At 33.4% G+C, this 21,109-nt stretch overlaps 1 protein-coding gene and 1 non-coding gene across 2 annotated transcripts in view; both read right to left on the bottom strand.

Moving 5' to 3' along the window:
* Window positions 1-215: 215 nt before the first annotated feature.
* Window positions 216-21,109, bottom strand: part of LOC125057651 (C3 and PZP-like alpha-2-macroglobulin domain-containing protein 8) — a 194,966-nt gene continuing 174,072 nt past the window's right edge. Inside the window, exons 13-26 of the mRNA XM_047661428.1 lie at window positions 19,817-20,045; window positions 15,972-16,122; window positions 13,415-13,573; window positions 12,553-12,750; window positions 10,418-10,640; window positions 9,083-9,368; window positions 7,652-8,032; window positions 6,814-6,923; window positions 6,004-6,149; window positions 4,330-4,522; window positions 3,462-3,618; window positions 2,403-2,554; window positions 2,053-2,212; window positions 216-1,707 (exon numbers count right to left, since the gene is read on the bottom strand). Coding sequence (XP_047517384.1) covers window positions 301-1,707; window positions 2,053-2,212; window positions 2,403-2,554; window positions 3,462-3,618; window positions 4,330-4,522; window positions 6,004-6,149; window positions 6,814-6,923; window positions 7,652-8,032; window positions 9,083-9,368; window positions 10,418-10,640; window positions 12,553-12,750; window positions 13,415-13,573; window positions 15,972-16,122; window positions 19,817-20,045 — 3,952 coding nt within the window. The 3' untranslated portion in view covers window positions 216-300. The remainder of the gene's footprint in view (window positions 1,708-2,052; window positions 2,213-2,402; window positions 2,555-3,461; window positions 3,619-4,329; window positions 4,523-6,003; window positions 6,150-6,813; window positions 6,924-7,651; window positions 8,033-9,082; window positions 9,369-10,417; window positions 10,641-12,552; window positions 12,751-13,414; window positions 13,574-15,971; window positions 16,123-19,816; window positions 20,046-21,109) is intronic.
* Trnad-guc lies at window positions 17,114-17,185 on the bottom strand. The gene has a single exon. It is a non-coding gene; the product is annotated as a tRNA-Asp (tRNA).

Below are 21,109 nucleotides of genomic sequence, written 5' to 3'. Positions count from 1 at the left end.
AAGGTTTTTAGGTCGCCAGTTTTATAGGTTTTTACATGATTGAGTACTTCGCATCATAAAACTCGTATGTAACAATGATTTTGGTTAAATTAAATTATGATTTCCGGACCAGGCTGCCAATGTGAGCTTACGAAACTAATCTAGCTTAGTCTAGCTTTAGTATGAAGTAAAAGTATATTAAATCAAATTTTCAGTTTAGAAGTACCAAAAATGTTATACAAAACTTGTCCTGTATTTTAATTTATCCTCAAACAAGAGTCAAATTAGATTACAAAAATAAGAATTCTTAAATTCTTATGTTTATAATGACCGATTTTCGTTTAAATTTGACACCTTCACGATATTTTTATCGATTTTCATATCATCTGGGTCTTCCTTGAGCAACTCCCAAAGATGATTTTTGTCAAGTATTTCGAAGCCATCTTTATTTTCTGGGACAACTTCTGATTTAAGACTACTCAAAACTTTTGAAGTCTCAGAAATCGGCGTTGACGGTATTTTGTGTATCTCTTTGTTAATTGACTTTAATGGTTTAATTTTATCTACTTTTGTTTTGTTTTCGTCCGTTTTTGTTTTGAGCGTTTGGTTGTTTGTCACGTTTGGCTTTTGTATTTGTGTACGGGCTTTTGGTTTTTTTGTTTTGTAATGTATTGTTTTTATATTGCTTTTTGTGATTGCTGTTATAGTGTGAGCTATTGTAGATGTTTCTAGGCGTGACGTTGGTGAACTGACTGTAGGAGGGGCTGTTACGTTATTTTTTTCAGCGGTTGTTTCAATGTGAATATTTTGAGTGTTATTAATTTGTGTAATATTTGTTAAAAAAGTGGTTGTGATAGGATTATCGGTTGTTTTCACTTTGGAAAAGTATTTGTCTTGTTTATCTCCGTAAGTGGCTTTTAGAGTACCTTTCCTTCTTGGTAAAGGTTTCTTTTTTATATCCAATTTTTTCGGGTAGAGTTTTGATTTGGAAATCTTGTTCACGAGGTCTTTACTAAGTAAATGCGGTTCGAGATTATTGTTTATTTGTTTTTCAGTAGAATTCTTTAATATTGAGATTTTAATATGGTGATCATTTTTCAAAGTAGTAGATTCTTGTTTTCCTGTTACATTAGCATCAGTATTTACATTAACTAAACCAGTGGTAGTTTCAGGATTTTCTAAAGTTAAATTAGTAAAAATATTGTGTGAAGTATCATTATTTGTAGTTTGAGTCGTAGTTACATCATTATTAGCGGTAAAATTAACATTTTCGATTTCCGTTGTTACACTTTCCGTTGTTATACTGTCCGTTGCTGCACTTTCCGTAGTTACACCTTCCGTAGTTACACGTTTTGTTGTAACGCTTTCCGTTGTTGCACTTTCCGTAGTAAATGTTTCAGGTGTCTGAACATTTACTTCAGTTGTAGCATCCGTAATATTGTCGCTTTTAGGTTTCCTAAACTCATAGTCCCTACTACAAATTCGTCCACATTCGCAAATATTATCAATATTAGTACTTGTTTTACCATTTTTGTCAAACCAAGTTATAAAATCATCATCAGTGATGCCTCTAAGGAGTGGACTTCCGGGGTTTGCGTGGAAGAAAGTTTCCACAGCGAGGTCTGGCCTAGATGAGGGATAAATCTTCGCAAATGCAGGTCGAAGGCTTGTTATGATGAATTTTGATCGCGCCTCGTATGTCACACAGATGGGGCATGTTGAGCTGATCTGGAAGTTATTGATTGGAAATTTTAAAAAAATAATCATTATTTATTAAATTGTGTAGTAATTTGTGTGTGTATCAAATAATGTTTTTTTATTTAAATTTATATAATGTAGTTCAAGATTATTTTTAATTGGTGAAAAAATTGGCTTTTTGCCATATCTTACAATATCTTATTATACAAAAGGATAGAATTAAAAAAAAAACTTATCCTTGGTTGTAGCCTAGATTTAATAAAAATTACTTATGCACATAAAAAGAAAAATTCTTTTGTACACAATCGGAAATTGAAGCTACATCACGGTTGACACGTCTGGAATAACTTAAAGAATATTAATAATTCAACTCACATTATTGAAGACAAACCAAACTGCTTCTCCGCGTGAGCCGTAGTGAAGTTCTGCGAAGGTAGCTCCGGCCAGTACTACCGGGTTCACAGATGTTAGTGTGAATCCCGAGAAAAGGGATACTTCTACGCGTAATATTCCAGACGGCTCTTTGGCCTTCCACCTTGAAAATGAATATATTTATATTAGTTGCTATTATATTTAAAAGCAAACGAAACATTTTTATACGATTTCTTAAATAAATTTACCAAAAGTCATTTTAAAACCGTCGTCAATCGGGATTTTTTTTAATGATTTGACATCTGTATGTATGTCTGTATGTGTTATATAAAGTAAATAAGATATATACATACTTGAAACAAGTCTTAATAATCAAAGTTGGCAGATTTCCTTGTAGATCTTCGATGCTGCTCCTCTCTGGGCGAATCTCTTCAATGATCGCCGTTTGAATATTGAGCAAAGCATTTTCTGGTTTCGGTGCGTAAGTCGAATATGAAATTGTGCCCTAGGTGAAAAGAATTCTTCTAAATCAAACTTTTATACACATTTCATAAATAATAAAAAGAAAATTAAAACAAATTTAAAAGTTTGGTCCCTGTGGCAATGTACCTTTAAGGCTGGCAGCATTTCCTTGCTGTATTGCGATACTTATTCGTTGAACGAGGAAACCACCAGCTCTGGGGTCACCGGTACTATCTACTAGGAGTCAACTTAAATTTTTCTTTTATTAGCGCCTGTGCACTTGAACCCTACGGCCCAAGAGTCTTTACTCCTAATGTTTATAAATTATGAATTTAATGTCTAATGTTTTCTAATTCTACATAAAATAGCACTCGTAATCAATCATTTTTACGCAGACCCAACATTAATTTATTAGAGAAGACTCTAATCCCTAAGGTCGTAAGTTCGAGCCCCGGCTTTGCACTATTTTGGACTTTCGCATATAGACAGCGCATTTAACAATCATTCATACGGTGAAGGAAAACATCGTAAGGAATGTCATGCCTTAGACCCAAAAAGTCGACGGCGTGTGTCAGGAACAGAAGACTGTTTAACTACTTTCCTATTAGATAACACAAATTATAACGAATCAGATTCAGAACCTTAAGAGGTTGTAGCGCCATTGTTTTTTTTGCCATTATGAATCGAACCCTAAATGGAATACTACTGGAATACGGTAGAACTCGTACAAGGGGTTCCCCTGAAAAGGGGGGTTCCCATTTCGTAAAAAAACAATCTAAATGCACATTTTCGTGTAAAGCAGTCATCTGTCCCTTTTCATCATAGCATAAACACAATAGGACAGAAAGGGATGAAAGATAGATTGAGTAGAATCCAAATGTTAAAGCTAAGCAAAATATAGCAGTATTAATTTTTCGAAAACCTACTCATGTTTTCTAAATAGAATATACCTGTACAGTAGCACATCCAGCTCCAGTGGCGTAAACAAACACTTTGGTGGGAAGACCTGGAAGTTGAAGAGGTCTTGGTGGAGTCTTAGCTCGCAGTTCCAAGGTGTCAGTCAGTTCCATTCCCGCCGTAGCCAACGAAACGGTTAGAGCCCGATGTCTGTAAAAGTTTTTTTAAATTTACGCTCTCAAATATTACATTTTTAAAATATGACAATCATATGAATATGAAAAGGACATAAGAACTTCAGAAGGAGTATCGCTAACCATGCAACTTCCTCACAATCGAGTTGCCCGCAGGGGGCACACTCTTTGTATTGAAGAAGTCGCATGGGTCCGCCAAGAATCCGCGAATGTACAATAAAAATAATTATGTAGGAATAAAGAAAATAATAACAACCAATAATTCACTAATTAATGACAATGCGAAAGGTCTCTATGGAGTTGCTGAACATGTCACCATCCAAGCGCCTTGATCCCGCGGCATTGTTTAGAGATTTTGGGTCTCTCTGCATCTTCTACCGCATTTACCACGGAGAGTGTTCAGAGAAGTTATTTGGATTAAAATCTGCAGCCGAGCTTCATCATCGGTCGTCGAGACAGAATACGAAATTCCACCCGTATCACCTTGACGTCCGTCGTTCCACAACAGCTCACCACTACTATATGGAACCATCTGCCCACTGAAGTATTTCTGAACCAATTCGACTTAGGAAAAAAAACATACCAATTCTTGAAAGGCCGGCAACGCATTTGCGAGCCCTCTGGCAATGTGAGTGTCTATGGGCGGTATCACTTGAGCCTGCTGCCCGTTTGCCCCCTGTTATATTAAAAAAACTATAAAGAAATGCAAGTTTATTTAAAAAATTACCTGTCATGCGCAAGCGCAGCATATTGCGCAGCGGCCTTAGTGGCGATGTAGGCGAGGCTGGGATGTCGTTGGAGGGTAGAAGCTCTGTAGTAGAGGAACCGGGCAGCCGCTTCTCCTTCAGCTAGTGCGCCGCGTGCGCACGCAGTTAACAACACTCTCACACCAGCTACATATTGCTCCATTGATACAGCTTCTAAAAACATTTTATACTACTTTATAAATTACTAGCTGATCCGGCAAACGCCGTTTTGCCATGTCATTATATCATTTATGGTAATTGTGCCTCACTCAACATAGATAGGTATAGTGTGTCGCGGACTTACTTAGAACATTTTATGGTTCTATCTTTAATAGTTTAGGCAGGGTACGCAAAATAAGTAACTTTTTTGGTTGATTTTTTACACCTTGTGTCCGAAAAACCCTAATATCTTACGGAACCCTATTTTTGTTCAAAATTAAATATAGCCTATATTACTCGTGGATAATGTAGCTTTCGAATGGTGAAAGAATTTTTAAAATCGGTCCAGTAGTTTATGAGCCTATTCATTACAATCAAACAAACAAAGTTTTCCTCTTTATAATATTAGATTATCAAAAAATATTTCAAATTTATTTACTGGCTGATAACCCCTTTGTAGGTACTCTTTACTTCCCAATAGCGATTTCCAGTGGCGTAATAATAGGGTGGCAGGGCTGGCAAAATGCCACGGGCCCCCGACCCAAGAGGGCCCCTGTCCAAGATATATTATGTTCTATGGATAAATGTGAAGTCTCCAATACGCATAGGCTAGGGTGGGGACTACAGACCATTCCCTCTCGCCTAAGAGAGGAGTCCTATGGCTATTAGTGGGACATATACAACGTTTAATTGAGTACGCTGAAAGTCTCGAAGCTTATTAAAATTAAACTGAGTACAACGTGACGATTTTTACTGAATCCCCATCAAAATAATTTGCCACGGGCCCCAGATGCTATAGTTACGCCACTGGCAATTTCAATGCCAATATTGAGTATTTGTACCGCGCGATCAAAATTGATAGACAAACCCCGAGATGTTGCTATTGGAGCTTATAGAGTACCGGTGCTGAACTTAATAACGGACCAAAAACAATATCCAAACTAAGGTTTTACGATGTGTTAAGTTAGCTAATGCTCAACACAGATGGCGCAATTTCTCATTTACACCATAAAGTCTGACGTCATCTCAGTTTATAACGTAAATACAAATGACTTGGGTTCCCCAGTTCTTTTGTATATGGTAATAAATACGTGTATTATGCGAATGGTAGACTATGTGTACGTTTGTGGATGTGTGTATGAATGTGTATTGTAATATAATAAAAACTTAATGTATTGTTTATAAAGGAGTATATTAATAAAGAAATTAGTTTTTTATTACTTGGTTAATTGTTTTTAAGTGACTGGTACCCATTCTTATTTAATAAATAGTTAATTATAGAAAATCAAAATTGCCTACGTCAACTAGCGTAATGAGAAAATGTTGCAAACGTAGAAATTAAAAAAACATTATTTTAAATTTCCTTTCAAAGTTTCAGTTTTATATGAAACGCTGATTATAAAAAATATATCATCTATAAAAATTTCAACGGACAAAATGTAAATTAAAATTTGTAACTTTAAAAGCAGTTAATTGAGAAATCATTAAATATTCACCATATGAAGTAGTCTTGATGTTTCTGGAGGTTTCTTCGAGGAGCCAATCAGCGGCGTCCTTCCGTGGCGGTGGCCATCCGAACTCACCCTCCGCGGTCGTCGAGGCGTTTCTTAGAATTATTAGAGCTTCTGGTACTATCGGGCTCCTGTAAATTAGTACTCGATTATATATTATTTCGAAATTTCTTTTAAATAAAAATGATATTTATTTTTAATTAATAAACGGTAATTAATTAAAACATCCAAATGGTGGATAAATTTCTTCTTTGAATTTATACAAGAATTAAATAATATCATAATAAAAAAAACATCGCCATAGTGCGGAAAATCGTTAGAACTAATTGCGTCATGGCAATAATTTTTTAAGATGTCAGAAAAAACAGTTAAAAAGTTATTTACTATAGTAAAAGTACATCATATTGTATTCATCAAGTAAATCATATTTAATTTATATTTAAATTATTATAATGAGTTCTTTTACTTCAGTACATGGTACCGGGAAGTCACAGACTCCTGAAATACAGTTCTCACTGGCCTAACCTGTTTATGGCAATAAATAATTATTATTATTGTATTTTTTAGCCGGAAAGAGTCTGTTTATTATTACGGATCAACACGACATGAGTGCGTTGCCGGCCTTTAACGAATACTCAATACTGGACGGCTCGTACCAGACTTTTAATAATATATGACAAAGGGCTCGCGAGTGCGATGCCGTTTAAGAATAAAACATCTGTATGACTATACTTAGTGTTGCCATAATCAGGCTTTGGTTAATTATGAACATTTACATTATATAAAATAAGTTACCTGGCCAGAACTAAAGCTAGTACTGTTGCGGCAAGCGCGGCTGGTGACGTCAGTTTGTGCAGATTCTTCTCCAAGTATCGCTGAGCTTTTTGTGCTACATCTGCATCCAACTGAAATTTGTTATTAAAAAAAATTTAATATTAATATCGAATTGTGTCAATAAATTAATTACTCATAATTGGGTTATCGACCTACCGATTGATGTTAATACAACGTAAGTAAAAAATACTAGATTTCAGCAACATTTTAAGAAGACTGTAAGTAAGTAGTAAGTTGAATAAGAAAAGGTTTAAATTTATTATTATTATTGTTACGAAAACGGGTTCAATGAAAAAATTCTCGATTTTTCCACAGATTAGAGACGTTTTCAGCAGCCTGTGGTTTACGACAATTTCAAGAGAGGCTCTATTACATACCAGAAATAATTTACATAAAGTTACCCCAGTTTTTAGGACTGGATATACCTTTTTGATAAAGGCAACCTTCTCCAAGACAGGCTGAACATTCTAGAACGATTTTATGATATTTCATTTAACATATAGCCACTTCATATGTCCATTGGTGATCGTTAAATATGGTCAACCATATCACGAATTAACCAATTCTACGATGTGTCATAATAGCATATACTATAGACACAAAATTCATTCCAATCGAGTGTCAATCAATTCGATGACGTCATATCGTAAGTATATATTAAACTTCTGGACCTTAACCAATCGACCCTTTAAGCCATTAAAAGCTTAGACGGGTTGAGGAACCTTCCTTTAGGTCGGAGAAAAAGCAGCTCCACAAACTATTTTATGGAGGTAAAAAAAAGAATATGTGCACATATTACCTGATTTTCAACACCAATCTCAAGCAACGCCACCAAAGTCTCAGCGGTCACTTCAACTGTTCTCTCAGCATTAATTTCTTCTTCTGTCATATTTCCATCTTTATCGTAATAATATTCGTTCACATCTGTTTCGTTGAATTTGAATTCAACAGGATAATAATCTACTTCTTTGTCAGCTGCTAAAGGAGTGAAGGAGCCATCTGGCCTTTGGCGCTTTTGTACCCAAGTTTTGATAGAAAGTAGCAAATTAGGATCTATCGGGTAGTAGGATTGTATTTTGTTGAGAATTTCTAGGATTTTCACTGTGGATACGTGACTGCTAACTGATGGATGGTCGCTGAAGGAATTGTCGCTTTTGCGGAATGATAGCAAGATTTGGACCTGTAATAAGACCGTCAAATTTGTTATAAAAATTTTGTTCTTGGTCTTGAACGTTCACCTCTCAATCATGAGCGTTCAAATCACGGACTAACTATGTGCGAGTTTAACATTGGTTAATAAGGTGAAGGAAAACATAGTTAGAAAATCTAGTTACATAATTTATTATAATTAGGGCTATTAAAAAGGAACTTATGAAAGTCAAAATTGAAAGTTTAAAAATTAAAAAAAAACCCCCTGCCCCTTCCAAAAGGTAATTTCATGTAGAGAAGAATGGGCAAGAAACTTCATAGTTACTCTTTAAAAAAAAGGCTATGTTGTGGCATAGAAGGCTGATCACTTATTTGTCCATTAAAAAAAATTACCAATCTGACGCCAAGACGTAATAAAGGCCAACTAGTTTTTTTATAAATTTTTACATCGGTGAACACTGAACAGTTTCTACGTGAGGAAGCTTCATGGTGTAATATACATTTAAAATAGATGTTTTAAATCAGTATTATAATACAATTCATAACCTAAATTTATAGATTTCTATTGATAAGGACTATATTATATGGATTTTGGACTATATTATAGAGCTTTGGCAAATTGTGCAGTAAGGTTTTAAATTATCTTTTTCGTTAAAGGTTTCATTCAGCGTTGATATGAATTTAAAAAAAACATCGCCATATTGCGGTAAACTATAGGAATTATTTCTTTATGGCAACAAATAATTTAAGATATCACTAAAGTTTGTTGTTGTCGGCGTCTGTCAAGGTTTGTCGATTAGATTGTGCCTGGAAGTCATGGAGTGAGTTAAATTGCCGTCAATTATAAAAGAGAAAGTACGAAGTATTTGTCGAAAAGTTTGAAGGAATAGACTCTATGAATAAAGTGTCAGATGTCATGCCAATTTTCATGTGTATACTTAGTGTTGCCATAATCAATTAATTTAGCCTCCAGAGCAGGTTTTTCATTTTATTAGTTGGTCTTTATGTGTGCTACACACACGTGTGTGAATAATATTATCACAAATATTTTTAGACTTTTGCGTAACAAAATTCAACTAACCTGTTCAGGTAATTTTTGCAAAATCCTCTCTTTCTCCGCATCTTCTACCAAATGTGGAATATGCTCTAAAGCCAATAATGGCGCTAAACTTGCTGAAGCAGCTGACAATTGAGAATCCTTCCACACCACTGCCCATTGGTCTGAAGAGTCTGTTTGGCTGTATAGAGGAAGATGTAGACCTCCAGAAACAAGAAGAGTGCCAGATGCTGAACCTGGGACTACGCCGTGAGGGAGACCTAGCTCCAATACTTGGGAGAAGCCGGCTTCTTCATTGAAGTTCCATATTCTGAAAATATTACGTTCTAAGTTAAAATTACTGTATTTCCTTATTTTTATTCAAACAATATGGTTGTTAAAACACTTTACACGATTTGGGATTTTAAAATTCGATATTTTATACGTTTTTGGAACTAAATTATGACATCATATTTTTTTAAATAAAGATAATTTATTAAAAAATATTGGTTGTTTGTAAAGTAGGTTTACGATCGAGATGTTTACGTGATAACGTCTTATTGGTGATATAAGTTTTTGGGAAGTAAGGAATTAATGAAGATAACAATTTTTTCAAATTTTAAATTACATCTATCGTTTTATTCACACTTTTGATGATAAATTTCGGGTGTAAAATGACAAGTTTACTTATTCGACTATGATATACATTTTTCTTCATACATTCACGGAATGACTGGCAGCGCTCGAGATGAGACGGGAGATCGGTCCGTCTCTCTCTCGTTATACCTGCGATCGCGGCTCGTGAGGTTTTGGTGTGACACAAGTTTCTGAACATGTCACCCGACTAAAACGATTTTAAAGGCGTTATCACGTCAAAAATCGTAATATAGAATAGATACTATACAGTACTTATAATATTTGACTTTGTTTCTATGTATCTGTCAGCCTTTAATGCTTTACTGAAATAATTATCCATTTTCTGGTAATAGAATCTTGGACAGAACATTTTTCGGATATTTATGGAGTGTTTAGACGATATCTAATATATAAAATTCTCGTGTCACAATGTTCGTCCAATACTCCTCCGAAACGGCCCGACCGATTCTTATGAAATTTTTTATGCATATTCAGTAAGTCTGAGAATCGGCTACTATCTATCTTTCAAACCCTTAAGTGATGAAGAATTTTTAGACAATTTTTTTATATTTTTTTATGATACAGCATACAACCCCTAATTTTCACCCCTCTACGATCAAACCCTATTTTTATTATTGATAGTTATTTTTTTTAACTAAAAAAATGTTTCCTAGAAATAATATACATGGCAAAACAACGTTTGCCGGGTCAGCTAGTAACTTATAAATATATGATTTTCCTCACCTGAAATCAGCCTTATCACCCCACAAAGCGCTGAACCCGACATATTTAATCCGCATATCATTAGGCAAAGGCCACACGAGTAATGGCCTTTCATTTGGCGACGCTCCTTTCCCAACAGAGAGTCTGCCCCCTTCCCACCAAACCCAGAACGCGCACCAAGATGTTCCAGAACATTCGTCGTCTGTTTCTGTCTCTTCAGCTCTTGCTAGATGGACATCGTAACCTGGAAAATTATGGTTTTTCTATAGAACTATGACGGCTAAGTGGACTGTACGAAGGTGGTACTAATTAAATTTATAGAGTACTAGTAGACTCGGCCAAGTGTTGCTGTGGCTAAGTTTTTTATTATATTACATAGTAGTAAACTATTCAAGAGAAACGGCAGGAGAACACCAATCCACCATGCTTTTTTAGTGGTTATGCCATTAAATTGTAGCTTATGTGAAACGTTGGTATTTATTTAGATAAGGATCAATACCTAGGTACGATAAAGAGCCTTTTCTAGCGGTGGTATTTTAATAAAAAATAATAATAAAAGGACGCTTATTGTGACGTAACTATAAAAGATAGAGACATGCTGTCGCGACATTTTTTATAGATAGTGATATGTCCTGAAAAATTGTGATACATCATTTTGTTCTATCATTAATAGTTTTCGCAGCGCACACGATTGAAGGAAGTTTTTTGTTTATTTTTTTATACTTTGGGTTAGATTATTCAAGTTTTAGTAAGAATCCCTACTTTTTTTTTTAAATTAATGCCTATATAACTTGGGAATAGTGTAGCTTGCCAACGGTGAAATAATTTTTGAAATCGGTCCAGTAGTTTCGGAGCCTATTCATTTCAAACAAACAAAAAATCAAACCTTTCCTCTTTATAATATTAGTATAGATGTTTAGCATCCTATTTGTCCTTTCAGAAGAATGCGTTTTGGCCAAAACTCCGATAAACGAGCTAGGTCTGGATATTCATAGTGAAATCGATTTCCCTTAATTTTTATAATTTAATTTTTGGTTAAATTTTTAATGTGTTCGTGTATGTTATGTTAGCCTATAAGTGCTTTTCACATTAAAGAATGAATTTTATTTTTTATTGTTTTATCTTATACCAATGTATGAATGTGCCAAGCTTTTATAAATAAATAAATATGCTGAAACTAGATGAATAAAACTGTATACAAAATTAAACGTTCATAATTCAAATTAGAAACTCGAAAATTATTTATTCATGTAAACAATGTAAAATTACACTTTAACTAGCGACGTAAATTTTAGTATCTAAACCCCAATGCAGTTCTATTGTTGACTACAAAACATACTAACTACAAGTTCGCAAACAATTACTAGTATTGAATGAACAAATATTCACATAAAACCGTTATTTCCTACTCTGTGTTACAACTGTGTGTTAACTTTTATAGACTTTGTATTAACCAAGGCTATGTTTGATTTCATTCCTTTTGAAGTACTTGAAAGAGGCCAGACTTAATTCTTAATTTATCCTGCGCATTTTTCATGATTTAAATCCTGTATTTGCTAGCATTTCAATATAGCTAGTTCTTGCCTGGGAATAAACCTCGCCTTAGCTATCAGGAATTTAAATAAAATACTGCATTTGCGTCATACGTAAATTTAACTTACTTTACAATGTGTGTATGCTAATAAATAAAATGAGGAACAGTTATATTGAGTTTGCTTATTTACCTGAGACGCTTTTTTACTAGAGATAGCTACTTATAAACGTTAAAAATAAATATAGTTAAAAAAACTATAAAACACCCTTTTAAAGCACATCAAACTCAATTATTAAATCATTTTTCACTTTTTTTAAAGCGTGTTTTATAGTTTTTTTTAAACTATATTTATTTTCCACTTTTTAGTCCTAGCAGCAATACGTGTTGTCTCAATATAATCGTATTGCTTTGTGGAATTAAAAAATTTCATTGTTTTTTCGAGATAAACCTATGAAATTATTATATTGACGCTGATTCTTTATAAGTGCACAAAGTTTGAATTAAATCTGTCCGTTTAAAGTGGGTCAAAATCGAGTCCGAAGGAGTCGGTTACATACATACATACATACAGGTGAAGCTAATATAAAGCGTGTAAAAATACGTGAATTTCAAATCATCTTACCATGTTTTCCTTTAGCTATCCAGACTCGACTCCTCTCAAATACGACTCGATACATATCGTCAGATGCTTCCTGTATAGTAGACAATGCCACATGAGCGGAGCCTTGAGCTCTGAGTTCGAGGACTAAGCCCGCCCGATTCCGCGGTGCAGCCACCCATTGCCACTCCCATGAACCGCGAGATGATACCGCCAGATGTTCTAAAGGAATAGAAGATAAAGCGATAAATATTGAAGATAGTTGAAAAATGTGGTGCGAGTGTTTTATTTATTTATTATCAATTATTATTATCTATATTTCAGATTGAAATTATATCGATTAAAGTCAAAAATTAAATTGATATTAAAACAATGAGTTTAATATTATATTTAACGGGATTTTGAAGGCTTAAAACTGTTAATAATATATGAGATAGTATAAATCGGTGTTAGCTTATGTGACTTAAAGCCGTTTTTTGCAAAGTTCAAATTATTAAAATAAAATTTTAATAAATTACTTGCAAATATGTTTTTTTAATTACTGGAAATTAACATATAAATTAACTGACATTAAACTTAGCTGTCACATTAATTTAAGTTTCTGAAATGTAGAAACTAATTTTCGCTTATATTTTATACCATTCAATAAATCGTGAAGTTCATTAATTCGACTTAACTTTTCCATCTCAACCTTCAAGTTTGTTAACTAGCATGTGGATTTTTTTTAAGTAGTTTAAAAAAGTGTGGTGTAAACATAAACTAGACAATTTTTCAAACACAGTCAAGTATACACTTATTTATATAATAAAAGAAATAAATAAATACATTTCATACTTTATTAGTAAAAATTAATGTTTAACATATTCTTAAACTTAATTCCACTTACCATTAGCACAGAAGTATGCACTCTGCGTATCGCTTCTATGCAGACCTTCTGGCAAGACCAGAACACTAGCTGATCGTATGACAGAACCCACAAGTGTTTCATTGTTGAAGGAGGTATAGGAGACTGAACAGTTGTCAGCACTATATCCGGTTACTTCAACTGAAATGGCAATATTGGGTTTTTTATAGAACAGGGGCAGGAGGCCGCCCATGAACAGTCTCAATGCCAGAGGGCTCGCGAGTGCGTTGCCGGCCTTTTAATACGGATTTAAGGAATTCATTATTTCTCGAAACTTCACAAAAAAAAATTAAGAGCTACACTATATTTGTTTACGATGTTTTCCTTCATTGTAAAATCCAATATTAATTGCTTATATAGAATAAAAATCCATTTGAGCGCCGTATTCAAACACACAGCCTCCGAGGTGAAATATCGCGGGATGTACGAACGTAGTGACTACTAGGTTGACACTGCTAACATATTAAAGAAAGCACTAATATACTATATACTATACTATAGTATGATTTGTAAATCAATGTAATATAAAGTAACTAGAAAGAAGTAAATTAATAAAATCTTATTTACAATTATGCCTTTTTTGTATCGGCATAGTAAAAAACTATTCTATTTATATACTCTATTCAATATTTTCCTCAGAATTAATATGAAAGGGAAGGCAACTGTCATTTTATATTTAATCTCCGTCAACCCAAATGGCTACCCTATTAACCGATTGAGTGACCATGAAAAGTCTAATATCATTCGTTTCACGATCTCTTTTATAGTCCACGTGCATTGTCCCATTAAACACTGACACACAATTACCGGGGAAAAACGACGCGTCGATCACGCGAACCATAAATCAGGCTTATTATTCTGGATGGCATAAAAATAGTTATCTACTCCTGTGTTATATTAGTAGCTGAGTTACGACACAGGCTGGCGTTTGTTTATAGAGCTATACAACCTAATGAGGTTAGTAACGGGTACTTTTGGAATTAGGTCTCGTGTTTGTTACGTTGAGAGGTTTGAAGATCAAAGAGGATCCCCCTTAAATTGATGTTCTTGTGGAATGTTCGTGAATAGCTAAATTTTATTTATGGTAACAGTAGAAGGTTTACCTTTCGAAAATAGAAAAAACAGCGTGAAACATTTTAAAGTCAAAATATATTGAACATGGTCAGTAGCGGAGATATAGTGATATTCTGAATAATGAATTTCGTCATTAAACTTGATTGTATCGAGGCGTTCAATTTAAATGTTAATTACTATTCATTGCTGCGGTGAGATTAATGCTTAACTTGCATTCATGATATTATAAGCACAATGGAGGTTTTAGCTAGCATTCGATATCCAATTTATCAGCTGCAGATTTCGTAGATTTTACATTCAATTTTCAATAGTGTTTCCTAACGTAAAGCCGTAAAATTTACTTTAACCCTTACCATGTTAATAGTGGGTGAATATCTAATATATAAAGTTCTCGTGTAACAATGTTCGTTCCCATACTCCTCCGAAACGGCTCGACCGATTCTCATGAAATTTTTTATGAATATTCACTATGAGAGAGTGTTAGAAGCGGCTACTATCTATGTTTCAAACCCCTAAGTAATAAGGGGTGTGCACTATGCACCCCAAAAAATTATTTTTAGACCATTTTTTGTTTTTATTTTTTTATGACATATAACATACAAAAATACATACAACCCCTAATTTTCACCCTTCTACGATCAACACCTATTTTTTATTAATGTAGATAGGTATTTTTATTGAACAAAAAAAATGTTTCCTAGAAATAATATACATATAAAGTTTTACTTCTTTACCTTATAAAAATTTCGTAACATTCATACGAATATACATTATTTAATAGGCTACCTATATATTGTTCTTTCACTATTATAATTGTGGTTTAATTTCTTTAATCGTTTCTAAATATTTCATAATATGCATAAAAGCATTTCTATTGCAAATATTAGTCTAGCATTTGCGAACTTCAAATGCGTCTAAGCTTTTTAAGAAATTGAAACATTTGGATGAATACATCTCTTAAATGATTAAATTCTATCTTCACTGCATACTCAAATATCTGAAAATGCGGCGTCTAAGCTACTCAAGTAAAACAAGCAATTCGAATAAATAGAAATTGTATTTTCTTAAGAAATATTACCCTTACTTAAGGGCCTCGTATGGTTCGATTCCCGGTCGGAGTGCGTATATTGTGTGTTTATTACTTTAAATTTGCTATCTGGTAGGGTCTACAGTACCGGGAGAGTGCCCACCGTACATAGCGGGCACGGTCGAATTTCTTAGACATGCAGAGGGCATCAAAGATTAGAAAGGAGAGTGTGAGTTTTAGAATATATACAGTATTAATACGTCCTAGGCCGAGGATAGCAGTTGCAAGTGTGTGACATTCCTTCATGCCCTTACGAATATAAGCAATAATTGCCATGACATTATTTTAAAGAAGATTTATAGAAGACAAAGAAAAATAATTTCTAAGACGTAGGTCTTAGATAAAGAATTATTATTAATATAATTAAATTACACTCACCTGTAATATTCTTTCTTCCAGGTGTATTAACAGCGACTCTTACGACAAGTTGGGTGCCGCCGCGTGGTCCCAACCGAAGTCTTTCGGTAACGTAAAGAGCCCCAGTACTGGCAAACGCAGCTCCAGCACTTAGTGCTAAAAGCGCGGTAACCTGGAAATAATAATATTATAATTAACAAAGTGTTAAGCCTGCACAAGCCTTGTAAAGGCTAGGCGTTCCTGTAGACGTGCCTAGCGGCCAGGGAGGTACCTATTTCCTAAGAATCCCAGGCATTAAACCGATTCGGTAATTCGGACTGCTCACGATATATTTTTTGATCACGAGCAATTTGCCGGGCAGAGTCTATGTAATAAGAGAACACGATGTCATTTGTTTTATTAGAATGGCAACACCACGTAATATCATAGACATCTTACAGGTTGTAAATTGTCAATGTGTTAATGTCAATTTCTCAGTAGTGCATTGAGTTGCTCTCTGATCGGCGGATCTTGTTTTTAATTTAATTAAATGTCGGACAACGATAATGATGACAACTTGGCAAATAATCGCTTCGAATCTGCGACATACAAATGTTATTAAAATAAAATTAGTTCTGAAACAAAACATTGCTGCTCCTTGCCTTTCAATGAGTCATTTTTCACCCCTAATTCTAAATACATAAACTTGAAGAAGTTTATGTAGCTAGAAAATACAGTTTCACTAAATAGGTCTGAACAAATGCAATCTAATTTAAATCAACAAAAACAAGGTGAAAACGAAACAACGCTAGTTGAAACTCAGATCTCCGGGGATACATTAAAACAAGGACAATAGCATTCGGAAGTTCAGTTGATTACATCTCCTTGCATAATAAAAACTTTCTCTGCATTTTGTAAAGCTTTACAATAAATTTTGAACAATTAGAAGCTTGTACCTGTTATTTGTATTTACAGCTGGTATAACAATACAACTCTATAGAAAATGTTTCTGAATAAATATTCGTTTCACGTTCGTACAATTATTAAGATTTTGTACAATTATATGTAAACATTAGTCTATAAGCAACATTGTAAATTGTGAAAAAAATGTTAATAAGAAGGTATTTAAAATGTAACCTATCATTTGTTTCGGAAAGTGGATAATTAAAAGTAAAAAAAAAGTTCTCTCCGGCGGGGAATCGAACCCCGGTCTCCCGCGTGACAGGCGGGGATACTGACCACTATACTACCGAAGACTTGAGAAAGCTTTCAAATTTATAGACTATGTGGTTAAATAGATAGGTCTGATTGTAGAAACGAGTCTGCTACCCTTCATATCATTGCAGGTTAAAAGGACAAATTCCTATTAATAAATCATTATACAGACTTAATCGGTCCCAACTTCTTTACTAATTGCTAAGTGAGTAGAATAATAAAATTACACAGATGCCTGATGACAGTTAAACTACTAAAAACCTACAGAAAAGGGTTAATTTGAATGAATCCCTTCTAAATATTATATTTCCTCACATAGGCTTACACTAATGCACGTATTTTATTATCAAATATTCTAGCTATCAAACACATAAGCCGTGATAAATCTCCTAATCGTTGTTCGCTAGAGGCCACTAGAGCTGCACGATCCCTAATCGGTATTCGATGAGCGATGTCGATAACAAACAAATCACTCGCTGACGTAACTCCGTTCCAGATTACGTATTTATATAAAAATATCGCATTATGACTTTGAGTAACACTCTAGAAAAGTTAAGATAAACTTTCTATATTTCTAGTATAGAATTGTTTTGGCCTCTTTACTCGAAAATTGAATTCGATAGTTGATTAGTTTACGGAGAGTGTGAGTAGTGAACTTAAAAGGGTATGAAACACTTTTCTTGATCTTACAACATTGTCAACAATTACATTTAAAATATTAGTGCGTAACGCTTTTGAATAAGTTGTTTTCACTTTGCATTCAAGATTAAGTTTTTATCTCGCTTTAAAGTGAAAGCCACGATAAAAGGGTAGTTAAGGAATAAACTAAAAGTTTTAAACAAAGTTATCAGAGTTAGGTGCAAGATGCCTAACTACCGCTTCGAGATGGATCCGGCTAAGTTTGTGCAAGTTTTATCTTCGCATACTCAAAGAGGAACTTTAAATATTTTGTAAATTTATTTACAAAGATTTCTAAAAATGCAAAATTCTTTAGTATTTTAATAATACTTGGTAGTCTGTTGTTGCTTATTATTATTGCCTACCACTTCACGCACATATTGCATAAACCAAGAGACATTGGGTTCAGTTTAATTTTTTGTATAATTGAAACAGATTAAGAAACCTTAAGTAATTATGCACTGCAGCCCTTATGGGTTGTTTAAACTTCGTTTCGCCTTAATATGATGTTTTTACTTAGGCCGCCCTTTAAGTAGCTACATACCAATATATGGAACATTCTTCATTCATTTCCCAAAGGAAACTGTTCGCTTTTCCAGAATGAAAACCTAAGTAATAAATAAAACTAAATTTTAATTAATATTTTTTAAACTTTCTCTCCATAAAAACCTTCCGAAGAGTTTAATTTCATTTTGATTCACATTTATTTATATAGATTTTCAGGATATTAACTAATATATAAAGATTTGAAAATATCCACAGCGATTTACTTTATTATACATTTTAGTGCACTTTTAATTCAGTAATATTTTAAAATATTAAAATGTTACAACAAAAGTGACCTATTTATCTAGCCTTAAGGGTTAAAATATGTGGGTTGCAATAACTCGTATAGATAGCCATAATGTAAATAAGCAGAATATACATGTTTACGCGTGTCCTAAATAAACAGAATTTATTTTGTTACGATGTTTACTTCGTTCTTGTAAATTACGTGTTTGTGTTTTTGCAGTCTGTTTTGTCCATTTCCTACAACATTATAAAAAGTAATGTAAACATACAAATAATAAGGGTGCTGGAGCAATGTAGTCACTAATGTGGTGTTAGTATTGAGTGAGTAAAATAACTATGTTATTATGATTAGACTGAAGGAATCGTTCAAAATTTATAGTTCTCCAGTCTTTCGTGTCTCATAAGAAGTTAGGTCAGTCGTTGAAGTTCGGCCATGTTAAAATTTCAAATTCATTGTTATAATATAAATACTATAAATCCATTACATAAACCTCCATATAGTAGATATAAATCATCTACTTGAATCAACTTGTATATTGATTAAAGCGGTAAAATACCGTAATTCGTAATCGTAATTTTTCAAAAGCTAAATCTCATATCGATTATATCTAGTCACTATTGTATTTAATATATATTAATAATTTTGATACAAATCAGAAATTTTTCCTGTAAAAATTAGCTTTATATAATAGGTATATTTTATTCTTTCACGATCATAATATTATATAGAATGTTCACTGTATTGTATTATCTAGACCTTCCGGGCATCTGTATAATTGGACCGCGTCATATCATGTTCGAATTATAATTTAACTAATGTTCAATACAATTAGTTAGATGTATTAAATTTGTTTACTTAGTCACTATTAGAATAACAATATGATGCAAATGTAAGGTCTGTATGTATATTAGTCTCTAGTATCTATATAATATACAATTTAGACTTTGTCTTGCCATGAAGTTTTTTATGGTGAATAATGTATTCAACCGATACCTGCCTAAAATTATTTTCTGGTACAATTTCGCTTATTTTCACCTATATAAGTGACATAAGTATTTCCACAATGTTCTAAATCATTTCACAATATAAGGCGCTAAGGGCAAGAATGACTAATATATATACTAATATATCCCATATACCAACAACGTATTAGATTTTAATTCTAAATCTAAAAAACACAATTATAAAAAAATATACTCACATCCATACAATTGTTAATATTGTTCGTTATCTTCACATCCACTTCGACAGTTTCTCCGACTTTTAGGGCCGGTGGGAGGGCGAAGTCTAGTTGTATAGGCCTGAAGACGTTGATGGTCTTCGGAGCAGAAAATCGAAGACCTCGGCTCGAAAGAGAAAGTGCCCAGAGTGACCAGCGACCGGCTTCCGATGGAGCCGCGATTGTTACGCCATCAGTCGATAGCTGAGTTCTGAAAAGAATGGTTTAAATAACACATAGAATAAGTATACAGGATATGAAAAAAGTATCTCATGATCAGTTTGGCATTTAATATTATAGTATTTCAAAGCACCTTAAGGCTAGTGTGCCACGTTATTAGGTATACCTAGCTATACCTTATATTTGATCATACATAAAAAAACGTGTAAGTTTTTTTTGTTAAATCGGTAAACACCTGAAAGAGCCGTCGAAGAGCCTGAAATTTATGCGTTCATTACGTAGTTTTAAGGATTATTTAAGTTGTTCTAAAGTGCGTAAGATATGGTAAAGGAAAACATAGGAACAAAAGTGGCATGCAAAAATCTATAGTGTATGTTCAAAGGTTGATATTATGAAAATAAATTCTCGAGATATAAAAACTTGAAAACATAACCAAGAGCTATAGCGCCACTGTTTTAATCCAAAGTAGCTGATGTTATGTCATACGTAAATTGGTTAATAACATATATAATTACTAATATACACAAATTATTTTATTAGATTTTGATACACTGTAATTACTGTAGTATTCTGAAATTGCAATACAAGCAATTAATTTGGAAATAAAGCACGATCATTGTGAGATAATTAAATGTCACAATTGAATCGTTTATCGATATTGCAGGAATAAATGTAATACCATTTTATTAAAATACCTGCTCAATGGACGTATATATAGTATTTTAGTTGTTACGAGAATAATACAAATTTATTTGAAATTCCTATTAAAACAATGGAACCTGCTCCAATATGCACAAATACACTCTATAACGCAAAAAATACACGTTGAATTACATCTCTTCCGTTTTTTTGGAAAGAGCTTGTAATGTTTAATATTAAAGAGAATATTAACATCATCCAGTTATTTAATATTATAATTATTATAAATAAAGTTTATTATTAATATATCTCGGTTTTCCATTGTACACAGTGAGTGGCTCTGATACAAGACCGACGCGAAAAGGCCATTTCTAAACTAAACTATATTTTTGAAGTTATACTTCTTTAGGCGCTTTATGAAAAATTGATGAGAGTGAAATTTTACGATGCGCGCGC

Source organism: Pieris napi, chromosome 17 (assembly GCF_905475465.1).
Source record: "Pieris napi chromosome 17, ilPieNapi1.2, whole genome shotgun sequence".
NCBI lineage: Eukaryota > Metazoa > Arthropoda > Insecta > Lepidoptera > Pieridae > Pieris > Pieris napi.
The sequence above is the reverse complement of the archived record's forward strand: the minus strand, read 5'-3'. Positions and strand labels throughout refer to the sequence as shown.